This window comes from Portunus trituberculatus, chromosome 50 (genome assembly GCF_017591435.1).
Source record: "Portunus trituberculatus isolate SZX2019 chromosome 50, ASM1759143v1, whole genome shotgun sequence".
NCBI classification, from domain to species: domain Eukaryota; kingdom Metazoa; phylum Arthropoda; class Malacostraca; order Decapoda; family Portunidae; genus Portunus; species Portunus trituberculatus.
In genome coordinates, this window is record NC_059304.1 from 8557444 (window position 1) to 8572443 (window position 15000).

Sequence of the window (15000 nt, forward strand, 5' to 3'; positions counted from 1 at the left end):
AATAAAATGGCTGAAAATACTTCTCAATTGTCCCTCGTAAGAAATAGAACTCAAGGAATCCAAAAGAAGCAACAGATCAGGTTAAGAGGAACGTTGAAGCTCGTCTCCTTGACAGGCTGAAGTTATGATAGAGAAAACAACGATTCACAGCACTAGAGGTGATGTTCAGAATCTTTATTACCATCTACAAGAAAGAAGGGATGTAGAAAGAATATATTTTGCAATTTCTAACCAAGACAATGTTTTCGACTGCTGTAAAAAAAGATAACTTCAAAGTGACTATTGATTGAGGAAAGATGTGTTAATAGCAGTGAAAGGGATAGGAGGAAGGGATATGATTTAACTACTCTAGCAAAAGAAATATTGGAGGGAAAAGATGCCAGGAAAAAGAGTGAGACATAAGAAAAATAAATCAATTGTCTACATTAAAACTCAAAATAAAAGAATAAGTCGTGTGTGAAAAGGGGCCATGGATTCAATACTTGTTACTAATTTAGTCTGTCTTCATAGTAATCTCGCCACTGAGGACACTTGAACATGGCATCCCTGTCGCTCGCCGCTTCCCTCGCCTGCTGATTAGCTGACGTGTTGTGACCTGTTTTGAAATGTGCGGCAAACTGATTTTATGATTTTGCCAAAACCTTTATTTACGTGGCACTGAATTATGCATGCACAAATAATCACGAATATTATGAATATCTCTGGATTTTGGTCGGAACACAATATTTTATAGGCTATCATGAATACTTGAGCCAATCAGCGTGTGAGAGTGTCGCCCAATGGCAGTGTTAGTATGTGTTTTGTCTCCTCCGGTGGCGAAACTATAATTCCAGGCAACGTGACGGAATGTGAAGATTAGCGAGCATTACAAGTGAGAAAGACTGGACAGAGACAAAACAAACTAGGATATAAGGTACTGAGTATTACTGAAGTCAAGAAAGAGAGTAGAGAGTAGATGAGGAGGGGAGGGAGAAGGTCGAGGTGATTAGAGAACAGAGAGTAATGAAGGAGAGGAGGGAGGAGCTGGTGGGTACACACCTTTCTTCTTGAGGTGGTCCTCGGTCATGACGGCGGCGATGGCGAAGATGTTACCCAGCGTGCCCAGGGCGGCCATTGTGGACACCATGAGCAGCATGCCCAGGCGGTTCCAGTGCTGCTGCTGTTCCTCCTCATCCACCGGGCCGCTGCTGTTCCGGCGGTCGAGCTGTGTGTGGGCGTGCTGCTCCCCCTCCTGGTCCTGCTGCTGCTGCTGGAGGAGGGGGAGCAGGTCTTGGTCGCTGCCCACAACGCCCGCAAACCCCGCCCGTATCGCCGTCTCCGTGACCCAGCCCAGCACGTCTTCGCCGGGAGAGGACACCTCCGTGCTCATCTCTCGTGCATCCCGCCTGCAAGAGAAGCACAGGGAGTCACGGAACGCCGTCAAAGACCCGCCAGGAATGGAAAATTATTGAGCAGTCATCAGAAGGTACAAACATTACAGGAAGGCATCACAGAGCAGCAAGACAAACATAACCCAGTGTAAAACTGTATGACATCATAAAATCACCGAGTTACTAAACAAATGAGAAAAGGCTACAAGGGCACAAGATATCACGAAAGTCCGTATTTAGGAACACTTAGCGCTCTCACCATGACTATATCTAAAGGCTACATAGACTGGATTCTCAAGAAAGTTTCACCTTTAGATAATAAAGAAACCCCGTTAACCTCTCACTGAAACAAAAATAAACACCTGTATAAAATAAACAAACAAACCGTGCAACTTCAACTAGACAAGAGGCTTCTAAAGGTGACGGAGATGCTTCAGAATACATCCGAAAGAATCAGTAAACCCCATGAACGAAGCTCCGAATGCCGAAACAAAGCACGCATCACTGCAACGCATACACACACTCACGCACGCAGGAAGACACACCCGTAACCACCACCGCCGCCACCGAGAGTAAGCAAGGGCGTCGGGAGCAACAAATAGTCCTGAGCCGCGGCGCTGATGGATGAGGAGCCCCGCCCGCCTGGAATCCGAGGCGCGGTAAATGTGGACAGGCGCGGATTGTGCTGCTGGAGAAGGAGGAGAAGGAGGAGGAGGAGGTGGTGGTGGTGGTGGTGATGGTGGCAGTGGTAGTGGTGGTAGAGGAGGAGGAATAAGGAAATAGAGAAAAGGACAATAAAAGAATAAAAGAAAAGTGACGTTATGAAGAGAACAAAGGAAAAGGAGGGAAAGAAAGAAAAAGAGAAAAAGTAGAGATGAGTGAAAAAAAAAAACAAAAAAACGAAGATAAAAGAAAGGGATACAACGATATGATTTACTAGAAGAGAGAGACGCACGAGAGACAATGATCGGTAACATTTCAAACACTCACGAGGATATTTTCTTTCACTGACGGGTTAATGGAATGGAAACTTAAACAGGGCGCGTGGAGTAACAGTGAAGGAAAAGTAGAAGTGTCGTAGAGGGAAAAGGAAGAGATGGTGGAAGAAAGGGAGGGATGACAATCGCAGTGACGGAAAGGAAAAAAGGGAAAATAATGAATGAGTGAACGGGAGAGAAAGGCATGAGAGAAAAAAATGAAGGAATGTGAGGTGAGAGGGAAATAAATAGGAAAGTAATGGAGGAAGAGGAAAATGCAAGAGGGACTGGAAGGAACGTGGAAAGGAGAAAAAGAATAAAGGGATAAATAGAGAAGCGACCAAAGAGGAGGAGAGTAAAAAAGGAAGGAAAGGGAGAGGAAAGAGAAAGGAGGAAATGGAAGTAAACTCTAACCTTGAACTTTTCTCTAAATTACTTACATAAAAACCAAATCCTAATTCATGGAAGCAATAATAAGAAAACTGACATGATGATTAATGCACTTGTCGACTCTGCGCATTCTTGAGATTTTATTCTATTATCTTATACGAAACGAAAAAAAAAGAAAAAAAAAAAAAGAAAAAGGAAAAAGAAAGAGAGAGAGAGAGAGAGAGAGAGAGAGAGAGAGAGAGAGAGAGAGAGAGAATTCAGAACACACGCACACACACACAAAAAAAAAAAATAAACAAGAGTAGCGTACCATCATGGCGAATGAGAAACCCCAGAATGGCATTAGAAAGTAGATTAAAAGGCTTCATGTGGCGTCGAGGGGGAGCAAGATGGCGGACTCTAGCGGTGATAGGAAAAGGAAGGAAGAAAAGAGGGAGGGAAAGGGAGGGAAAAGACAGGTGTGGCAAGAGAGAGGTTAGGTTTCTCTTCTGTGTGGATTTGCAAGTTGGAGTCTGCGGCGGGAGAGGGTGGAGGAGAGATGGAGGGAGGTGGAGATGGGAGGGGAGGATGCTGAGAGGAGATGGAGGAGAGTGATGGAAGAGGAGGAAATACAGGAAGGAGATGAGGGGGAGGAAATAAGAAGGAAGAATAACAAAGAAAATAAATGGTGAAGATTAGTGAGGCGAGAGGAAGGAAGAGAGAGAGAGAGAGAGAGAGAGAGAGAGAGAGAGAGAGAGAGAGAGAGAGAGAGAGAGAGAGAGAGAGAGAGAGAGAGAGAGAGAGAGAGAGAAACGAAACGGAAACACATCAGGGGGGAGGAGAAGTAAATGCGAACTACCAACATTAACGTATATTATGACAAATGAAAGGGAATCCAAAAAACTACACTAATAACACTAATGGAAGGCCATAAAATGAAGCAGAAACTGTGTGTGGATTCAACGGAGGAAATGGCAACATCTGAGCTCCGTCCGGGACAAAGTTACACACACACACACACACACACACACACACACACACACACACACACACACACAGAGAGAGAGAGAGAGAGAGAGAGAGAGAGAGAGAGAGAGAGAGAGAGAGAGAGAGAGAGAGAGAATATAAGGTTAATGTTGATGATGTTGAATGTTGAATCTAGAATAACACCCAATGCTCAATATCTCATTATTCATTAACAGTTTAACTTAATAATGTCACTGCCAATAACACACACACACACACACACACACACACACACACACACACACACGGCTTTAACACTCGCATTCATAAACATTTGTGTGTCTGGTTTCAGGTTGTTTTTTTTTTTTTTTTGCACAGGCTCCGGTGGAAGTTGTTGTGGATTTGTAGTGTGTTTCCACGTTTCTAGCGATACTTTAACAATGGTTCTGGATCTCCATTAACAAAAAATGTGTATCTGTTTTATCCATTCATTTATTTTTTTTTGCTTATTTTATCTTATTCATCCGTCTATTCATCTTATTTCATTTATCTGTTTCATTTCGTTTCGTTTTCGTGGGAATTGGAGAGACAGGAAAAAATTAAGGAAAGAAAGCAAGATGTTGAAAGATTAAACGACTAAGAAAACACGCTTTATTATATCTGACGCCTATGAAAACTTCCCTTAATCTCTTCAGTATACCAGAACGCGTTTTCATATTCACTCTGGTTACTATTTAGCGACTTTATACAACTGCAGAAACATATGTTGGGTTTAGAATAGTAAAGACAATGGCCATTAATCTTTTGACCTCCATGAACCCTTCCTAATGCAAAAATAATCGTCTAATCATACCCAGAAGTCAAGGTAAAAATGCGTCTCAGTATTAAAGGAGGTTAACTTTTTCACTGGGACACGTAACAATTAGCAGCACTTGAAGCAATACGTGAAAGTCTTTATAAATATGTACAATGAAGCTAGCGATAGAAAGGAATACACTAACCCCACTTCAGTACTGGGATGGATTTTTTTTACCTTGAGGTTGTGTATGATTAGACCATTTTATCTACATTAGGAAGGGTTTATGGATGTCAGAAGGTTAATGGCCAGAGTCTTCACTATTTCAATCACCACATAAGTTTCTGAAGCTGTATAAAATCACCAAATAGTAAGCAGAATCAATATAAAAGCGAGTCATGATACTTTAGCGGGTTAACAATCTCTTGCCAGTTTAAAGATTGGATGTGACTGCAGGAGAAGAAACAAAATAATGTCTCTTGAGTGATTGGTATAAATGAGAGTTTGCTAAGTGGCAGTCAAGGATTAAGAGAGAATAAGGCCCTAGTGAACACAACCCTTAGACGAATGGTAACAGATAGAGCCCCAGTTTTAGTTTTTTTTTTTTTTTTTTTAAGCTTTCCTCAGAGTGATTGGTATAAGTGAGTGTGTGCTAAGTGGCAGTTAAGGGTTAAGAGAGCATAAGGCCGTAGTGAACACAAGGGTTAAGAGAGAACAAGGCCCTTAAGAATACAACCCTTAGACGAATGATAAAAGATAGAGGCCCAGTTTTTAGTCATTTTTCGTAAGCTAACCTCAAAGTGAGTGTGTGTTAAGTGGCAGTCAAGGGTTAAGAGAGAATAATGCCCTTGAGAACCCCTGCCTTAGAAGAACGATAAGAGATAGAGGCCCAGTTTTTAGTCTTTTTCTCGTAAGCTACCGAACCAAAACACCCATATTGGTGAGCACCCGATCAAAAGGAAAGACAAATTAGTGTTTTTTTCAGTTTTTTTTTCTTTTCTTGTTTTATGTTTGTTTATCTTTAGTTTGTTTTTGTCTGTTCTTTTTACTGTGTGTTTCTGTTCCTTTGGGTTCGTTTGTTTGTCTGTTATGTAGTGTTTTTTTTTTGTTATTTTCTGAATTGCTTTTGATTTGCCTTCTTTTAATAAGTTAGCAAACAAAAAAAAAAAAAAGAGAGTTACTGTTGAACTGCCACAAACACAAAGAACACCACCAGCTTGACTCGAACCGCGTATATGACAACTAAACAAACACAGAACACAATGAGGCAAACACAAGCAGGTAAACAGACTCTATTTCGCGACCCAGATCCTCCCGCCCTTCCCGTCTACTGATTAGGGTCGCGTGCGTTTGTTCTGGGTGTAGCGGCGCCATTAACAGCAACTCGACTCCTCAGAAAGTAGGTTATGGAGAACACATGTATCGCGGCCATCATATCTCTTATCCTTATTCATATTGCTGCTCTCTCTCTCTCTCTCTCTCTCTCTCTCTCTCTCGTTTTTATTTGGTTATGTTCTCTTTTACATACATTTTTTTTATTTTATGCATTTTTCTTTTTTTTTTCTTTCGTTCCTTTTATATTGCAATTGTTTTTATTTTTATTTTGTTTTGGTTTTATTTTTGTTTCGTAATGTTCTCGTTTTCTTTTTCTTTTTATTTTATTTATTCTTTAGAGTTTATTTTTCTTACGTTGTTGTTTGTCTCTTCCATTTTCTCTTTCTTACATCTTCACTTTCTTTTCTTCCTCTTTTTCTTTCTTTTCTTTACTTTCTTTCCTTCTTTTTTTTACTTTTTTTCTCGTTTCTCATTCACTTCTTTCTTTTTGTACCTCCTCCATTTATTCCTTTTCTTTCTTTTCTCTTTGTTTTGTCTATTTCATCGTTCACATCGTCTCTACTCTCCACTGCTTCCTTCTTCAATTACTTCTTCCTTTTATTTCTTCTTCATCCCTTCCTATTTTCATTTTTTTTCAGTATTTTTCACTTTTAACGTATCTCTTTTCATTATCTTCTTGTTTCGTCTCTCCTTTTCTTCCTCTATTTCATTCTCCTTCCTGCATCTCTGTCATGTTTTTTTTTTTTTCTTATTTACGTTTCCCTTTTTTATTCTTCTTCCCTCCTCTCAACCTCCATTAAAGTAATCAGTTTGCTCTTCCCTCTATTCTTCCTTTCTTTATTCCACTTGTATGTATGGTAATTTGTGTCCTTGTTCGCCTTTCTTTCCTCTCTTCTTATTTCTTATATTGAGTTTTTCCTCTTACAGTTCCATTTTTCTGTCTTCCTCCTTTCCTCCTCATTTTCTTTCATTTCTTTTTCTCTCCCTCTATAATGTTGAGTGACCTCGTTCTTTTTTTTCCCCATTTTCTATGTGATGTCATTTTTCCCTTTTTTCCTCCTTTTTTTTTGTCTTCCTATACATTTTCTCCTTTGTCTGTTCCCTTGTCCTGTTCTTCTCTGTTTTTTTTTCAGTTTTTGTTACTCTACTTCTTTTTCTCTTCTGTTTAACCTCCTTTTCTTTTCTCTTTCCTTTTTTATTTTTATTGACTTTCTCTTCCCTATATTACTACATCCTTCTCCTTTTGTCTTCCTGTTTCTCGTGATTTTCTTGACTTTTATTGCTTCTAATTTCTTCCCCTTCTTTTTTTTTCCTATTATAAATACCATACTTCCTTAGATTCTCTCTCTCTCTCTCTCTCTCTCTCTCTCTCTCTCTCTCTCTTTTTTTTTTTTTTTTTTTCATTTAAACATAATTTATACAGAAAAACATGTACCCAAAGGCGCACTGTCGTGTGCTACCTATTCTAAGGGTACTACAATCTATTTCTCTACAATATTTACAAGACTTAAAAATAGATAATATACAAGATGGTCAGCATGTAAATGGAGCACTGTTCTTTTCACTTCACTAGCACTATTCACGCACTGCACTACACTGAGTGTCACGTCACAAAGAGTGTCAGAGGAGTTGGCAGTGTCTGTCTCCACTTATGTGCCATCAGTTTGACACTGTGTGTTCATCTCCTGGACGTGAGGCACCGCGGCCGTGAACAAGTTCCACATCCTGGAGACGCGTCCTGCGAAGGTGCGTTGATGCTGACACCCGTGGGATCGCGGCACCTCTACGGCGTCACCACCATTGAGCACCGTTCTCGTGCTCCGTGCGGTGACTCTCAGAGGATGACGCAGCCCTGCCAGATGTGGCACTCTTTGCACCTGTGCCTTATGGAACACTACGATCGCCGCCACATCTCTGCGGTGTTCCAGTGAATCAAGGGACGCTCAGGCTCTGGGTGAGGTGGTATTGCAGCATCTACTAGCCGTATGGCGCGGCGTTGGATGCTGTCCAGTCTCCTTCTGTGTGTGGCGGCACAGGACATCCAGGAGAGAGCTGCGTACTCAAGGTGGGGCCGCACCTGTGCCTTGTACAGCAGCAGTCTCCCTTCCTGTCGAGGAAACTGGCGATCCTTCTGAGAGCGGAGATCCTGTGAGAGGCTTTCTTGGCAATGGTTTTGACATGGCTGTCAAACCTCAGCCCTCGATCCACCTCCACTCCAAGTATCTTGACGTCATCTTGGAGTGGGAGAGCAGCAGCGCCAAAGACAACTTTCCTGCCATTGCTGCCATGGCGGCTGGGGACCGAGAGACAACCATTGCCTGTGTCTTCTCCGGCGCGAATGTCACTTGCCAGCGAGCACCCCACTCCTCTATCACTCGTAGCTGCTGATTGATGGCCTCAGCAGCCCGCCCACTGTCCTGGCGTGGATAGGTATAGGAGAGGGTGCAGTCATCAGCATAGGCCTTGACTCCTGGCAGTAGCTGGAGAAGATCATCCACGTAGATATTCCACAGGAGTGGGCCAAGAATTGAACCCTGTGGCACTGATGCCTCCACAGGCAGGGACTCAGATGTTTGCCCGTTGACAACCACCTTGAGGCTTCTGTCCTGCAGGTAATTTCCCAGAGTCGTAGCAAGCCACCCTGGATGCCTTTAGCACGAAGCTTTTCTAGTAATCCGTTGTGCCATACTTTATCAAAAGCTCCAGCTATGTCCAAAGCAACCACTATAGTGTCCTTGCCGTCGTCGAGGGCGTCCTGCCACTGCCTGGTGAGAAGCATCATTAGGTCGGAGGTTGACCTTCCAGGTCTGAACCCAAACTGTTGGTCTGAGAGGAGGGCATTGTCCTTGAGATGGCTACACACCACCTCTGCCACGACCCTCTCAAACACTTTACCCACCACTGACAACAGGGATATGGGTCTGTAGTTTTTTGGGTCCGTCCTGGAGCTTTTTGTGTACAGGAACTACTCGAGCCTCCTTCCACACTGAAGGCCAGACGTTTTCCCGTACACAAGTTGTGAAGACTTGGGTGAGAGGGGCAGCCAGTTCCTGGGAGCATCGCTTCAGCAGGTGCGGGCTGATGTCATCAGGGCCGGTGGCTTTCTGTGTGTCCAGCCCCGCAATAATCGCTTCACCTGCTGATGCGTCACCTCCACCATGGTGACAGTCTTCTCACATTGCTGGACCAGCTGAGGCGGTGGCTGCTGTGGATTCCCCACCTTCATTTTTCCAGCAAACAAGGAAGCCAGCAACTGTGCCCTCTCCTTACTGCTGGTGGCGACAGTACCGTCCTGCTTGCTGAGGGGAGGGATGGATTCTCTCTCTCTCTCTCTCTCTCTCTCTCTCTCTAGCCTACTTTCCCCGACTAAAATCATTTCTCTCCTTTTTCCTACTTATTCCCTCTACTTGTCTTTCACTTTCTTTTCCTCCCCATCCATCTCATTGCCTTTCTACCCTTCTTTCCACTATTTTCCCACATGAACACAAAACTGGATCTTCATGCAATCAGTGCCTCGCGTCACTCCCACACACCACCGCACCCTAACCACGAGCCTCGGGGAATAAAGTCTATGCCCACGGCTGCGGCTGCTCCTCTCCTCATCACAACTTGGAGAATGGCAGGAATGTGGACAATGCTCGGCGCGTCCTCCCAGTCGGCGGAGCAGGAATAAAGATAGCTATAGGGAGGTACTAGGGGGGGAAATAGAGGAACTTTCATCTCTTTCCTTGTCTCTCTCTTTCTCTCTCTCCCTCGCCCTCCTTCCCCTAGTAATGATGATGATGCGTCGCCCTAGATGGAGGAATTGCGTCTTGATAAGGAAACTAGATTAAAAAAGGAAACTTAAGTATGGGGAGGGAAAAAGTTTCTTATAAGTTCGTCAGCTTTCAAAGGGCGAGAGGTGTGGGTGGAGGGAAATTTGTGGGTTCGAGGTAAAAAAAAAAGTGATAAAGTGTTAGGAATAATTTTTTTTTTCTCTCTCTCTCTCTCCCTCTTTTTCCTTGCACATTTTTTTTTTTTTTTTTGGCGGTGGGGGGGCGGGGGCTAAATGTATGAAATTGTACGTTTATGTAAAAGATAGTAGATCCTGGTTGAGTTGCAGTTTAATGTTGAAAAGTATTGGAAACTGAAGAAATATAATGCAGAAAAAAAGAAAAAGAAAAAGAAAGCTACAGGTGAAGCAAAGAGTATAAAGATGAAGAGAATTACACACAGGTTAAGAAATACATAGATGTGAGTGAAATTACATAGATACAACTAAAAAAAATCAATTAAATCCAGCAAAAATTGGATATGAATTAAACAAGTTATACACGAGTGAGGAGAATTTAATACAGACAAACAAAAACTAGATATAGGGGAGAGAAATTAATTACAAGTGAGGGAATTAGAAAAAAAAAGTAAGGGTAAATAGACAAGGAGAAATTAGATACAGATATGAAAAAGAATGTAACAGAAATGAGAGAAATTAAAGACAGGTGAGAGGAAAGATATTATAAAAGAAAATTAGATAGAGTTGAGTGATAATAGAGAGGTGAGGGACATAACATACAACTGAGGGAGCTTAGGGGAAGTATGCGTCAAAACGGAAAGCAGTCATAGGTAGAATTACAAATGGATGTTTGAAAAGAGGTGAAAACTGAAGAACTATGTCAAAAAATGTAACTTCTGGTCATTTTTCGTTTTCTTTCTTTCTCTTCTTTTTGAACGGAATGACAATAGCACTAGTGGGAAGGAAAACTATGGAATACACAAGCAAAACAATTTCCTCCTCGTCAGGGCTTTGCTGTCAAGAAACTTTTAGCACGTTAGATAACAAAGAAGGATGCAAAAATGTTGTTTGCCCCTCGATAGAAAAAGAAAAGAAAAGAAAAGACAAATGCATAACTGCAAAACCTAATTAAAAAAAAACGAAAAATTATCAGAAAATTTTAAATAAATCAACTGCTCCATAAAAAATTGAAAAAAATATAGGAAAATAGTTATGAAAAAATATTTGAGAATTTAAACTAATAACCGAAAGGACAAAAAGGGAGATTTCAATATAGAAAAGTAAACATTCCCACGAAAAAAATATATATACAGTAACATAAAGGTTAATGGCTAAATCACCTGAGCCTTTCAATGGAGGGATCAAAACACTGCTCCCCCCTAAACAAAAAATATTCCTATCAAAATAGAAATATATAGAATAAAAATATCGTGCACATCAAAGGATTACCATGACAAAACTCATCTTATCACATTTGGAGCGTGACAATAAATGAGAGAGAGAGAGAGAGAGAGAGAGAGAGAGAGAGAGCAACTTTCAAATTAATGACACAGGATAATTTTTGTAGCTTAAGAACACGCCTCATTTTTTGTAATTCAGCGTTATTTTATATCCTACGTGCGTCATGTTGAGAGAGAGAGAGAGAGAGAGAGAGAGAGAGAGAGAGAGAGAGAGAGAGAGAGAGAGACAGACAGACAGACAGACAGAGAAAAAGAATTGAGGGAATAGACAGACAGACAAAAAAACAGACAGACAGACAGACCGTAACAGAGACAGAGAAAGATAATTGAGTGAACAGACAGACAGACAGACAGACAGACAGACAGACAGACAGACAGACAGACAGACAGACAGTAACAGAGACACAGAAAAATAAATGAGTGAACAGAGAGACAGACATGCATACATACATACAGACAGACAGATAGAGAAAGACAGAGACAGAGAGACAGAGAAAAAGAACAGACAGACAGACAGAAAGAGAGAGATATACACACACAGACAAACAGGGACAGACAGTGACAGACAGAGAAAAAAAAATAGTAAACAGACAGACAGACAGACAGAGAGAGAGAGACAGAGAGACTGAGAAAGAGAATAGAGTGAGGGGAAACAGGAAAAACGAAAGGATGGAAGGGAAAAAAATCCGTCATACATCGATTATTTCATTCCCTCTCTCCTATTGGTCAGTTTGCCCTGTGACGCTGCGCCATTGTTTACCCCGCGTTGTGGTGGTGGTGGTGGTGGCGGTGGTGGTAGTTATGGTGGTGGTGGTGGTGGTAACCTTGATGAATAAGAAAAATAAATCAAACAAGGATGGTAAATAATACAAGAAATGAATAAAAAAAAAGATAGATAAAAAAGGAAGTGAAAAACAAAGGGAAAAAAATAAAGGAGAAAAAAAAATAAAGAAAATAAAGGCGAAAAATGAGAGAAAAAAAAAAAAGAAATAGGTAAGGAAAAGAAGAAGAAAACTATGAAGAAAAGAAAGAATAGAAAAATAAGATCAAGAAAAGAAAAGAAAAGGAAAACCTGATGAAAAGAAAAAGAGATTGAAAATATAAAAAAAATAGGAAAATAAGAGATAAAACAAAAAAAAAAAAAAGAGACGAGGAACAGGAAGAGATAAAGAAAGAAACTCAAGAGGAAAGGAAGAAGAAAAAATTGAATAAAAGACAATAGAAAAGAAAGAGACAAAGATCAATAAATAGGAATACAGTATCATGTTTCCTTCCGTTTACAAATTCAGTTTCCCGTTGCTCTCCTTGTTTCCCTTTGCCTGCCCGTGTTTCCCTCAGATGAAGTTTGGTGCACGGGTACAGACAGCTGTTTTCCTCCAGGGTTAGAGGAAACAGGTGGAGGGAAACAGGCGAAGGGAAACAAGTCAAGGGGAAACACGTCAGGGAAAACGAGCAAGAGGAACAGGTTGAAGAGAAATAAGTAAGAGAAAGGAGGTGAGAGGAAACAAGCCAAGAGAAACAGGTCAGAATGAAGTATGTAAGGGGAAACAAGCCAAGGAAAGGGATTGAAGGGAAATGATTAAGGAAGGACAAGTAAGGGGAAACAGGTGAAGGAAAAGAGACGAGGGGAAATGGTTGAAAGGGAAACTGCTAGGAAAATGAGTGAAAGCAAATTAAATGAGGGAAATATAAGGTAAAAAGTGGAACAAGGGGAAACAGCAAAGAAGAAGAAGCAGGTGGAGGAAAATAAATGAGGGAAAACAAATAAAGGGAAAAACAGGAAGTGGTGACTGTGATTTTTGTTGATGAGTTTGAGAATTGCTGTAAAATATCTCTCTCTCTCTCTCTCTCTCTCTCTCTCTCTCTCCTGGCAACATTAAAAAGAAGGAAAAAATTGACTTAAACAGGATAAGATTTTTAGCGAACCATGGAGGGTGTGAGACTAAGATAAGGTGCTTCTAAGACTACCCCGCTCCCTATTCCCCATCCCTCCCTCCCTCCCTTCCCTCCATCGCTCCCTATTCCTCCTCCCTCCCTCCCTTTCCGTCATCCTTCCCTTCCTTTCTCCCTTCCCGTCTTCCTTCCTCATCCTTCTCTCATCTCCCAATAGTGAAATCCTGAGCGGCTCTAGAGAGTGGGAAGGAATAGGGTGATGGGGAGAAAGAATGGGATGCACTGAGAAGATTAGTTATGGAGGAGACGAGAAAGAGAAGGGAGAAGGAGAAGGTGTTTATAGAAGGTGAGGGGAGGAGGATTGAGTGTGGAAGTTATAGAGGGGAAGAGGAAGAAAGGAAGGATGATAGTTGAGGATGGAGGGAGGAAGAGGAGGAGGAGGAGAGATTGAGATGATAAGGGAATGAAGGAGAGGGGAAAGGTAGGTAGTGAGGGGAGGGATAGGAAGACCAGGTGTAATAAAAATGGCGGTGATAACGAGGGACAGGTGATAAGCAGGAGTGTTATGATAAATGAGGCTCCTGAATAAATATGGCCGTCATATTTCCATGCTCTTTTTCACTCTCCATGCTCTCTCTCTACCTGTGCCTTCCTTATTTATTTTCTCTCTCTCTCTCTCTCTCTCTCTCTAGCGAAAATATATATTACACTAAATTATTTTATACACATGTTGCTTTAAAATGTATAAATATATTGTACAACTCTTTTTAGATTAAGATTACAGATTAATTCAATCTTATGAGGGAAGAAGTTGTACATGATAAGACGCTGTAAACTCTGGGATGAGCTTAGTCTCTTCAGTACCAGGACGCGTTTTCTTATCCATTCTCGTTCATATTTGGCGATTTCTTACAGCTTCAGAAACATATGCTGGAATTAGAACAGGAAAGACTATGGCCATTAACCATTTGACCTCTATAGACTCTTCCTGATGCAAATAAAATGGTACTAAAAATCATGGTAAAAATGCATCTTAGTACTGAAGGGGTTAAACACAGTGGTGATGGCAGTGATGGGAATAGTCGTGTTGGTGAGCAAATAGTGATGGTATTGGCTCAGATGGTGAGAGTATTGGTGAAAAATTGCGATGACGTAAGGAAAGAAGCGGTTATTCATTTCATAGGTTCATAATGTTCTTCAAGGGTTCATGGCTTCAAAGTTTCATTCATAGGTGGCTTCGAAGCTCAGAGGTATTGTAGCTACATGTTCAAAATGGTTTTCCGTGTTCGTGTGTTGTGGATGGTTCTTCAGGTTCAAATTACAAAGGTAACGCAAGTTCAATGTTTAGAAGGACAATACAGGTTCAAATTTCAACCCTTTCAGTACCATGACGCGTTTCCATATTCATTTTGGTCACGATTTGGTGATCTTATACAGCTACAGAAACTTATGTAGAGGATTAGAAAAGTGAAGACTGGCCATTTATCTTCTGACCTCCATAGACCCTTCCTAATGTCAATAAAATGGTCTAATTGTACACAGAACTCAAGGTTAATGCGATACTCCATGTTTAAAGATTCATGACTCTAAACGATGCCCCTGTTCAATTTCAAGGTCACACATTCTGGCGTTTCTCAGTATACCAACATCGAGTTATTACAGAATGGTGCAGGAGGTGTGGCGGTATCCAGACTGTCAACACCTGCTGGGAAACGTGACTAAAAGTGGGTCCATGGGATTCACACCGCTACCTCCCGTCCACCTTTGATATCTTCCCTTTCTTCTCTCTTCTCCTCTCTCCCATCCCTCTGTTCCGTTTTTTTTTTTTTTCCTTTGCCTCTGTTCCGTTTTTTGTTTCCTTTCCCTCTATCGTCTATCGCGTATTCTCGTCTCCAAATAGCTGCGGACGTGCATAAAAACCCGGGACATTTTTGGCACCATTACAAAGTCTCATTTCCTTCGTCGCCTCCCGAAAAAGAGGAAGAAGAATGGCCGGGAAACGTTCTCTCAGCGACCCGGATTTGTCCATTTCCCGAGACTCGCTCGTCACACTCTTGGCACC

At 41.5% G+C, this 15000-nt stretch overlaps 1 protein-coding gene across 2 annotated transcripts in view; it reads right to left on the bottom strand.

Moving 5' to 3' along the window:
• The window catches only part of LOC123499574, a 120682-nt gene that overhangs the window by 7341 nt on the left and 98341 nt on the right, over positions 1 to 15000 (bottom strand). For both annotated transcript variants that reach the window (XM_045247721.1, XM_045247720.1), the window contains one exon: positions 1039 to 1385. In XM_045247721.1, coding sequence (XP_045103656.1) covers positions 1039 to 1369 — 331 coding nt within the window. In that variant the 5' untranslated portion in view covers positions 1370 to 1385. The remainder of the gene's footprint in view (positions 1 to 1038; positions 1386 to 15000) is intronic.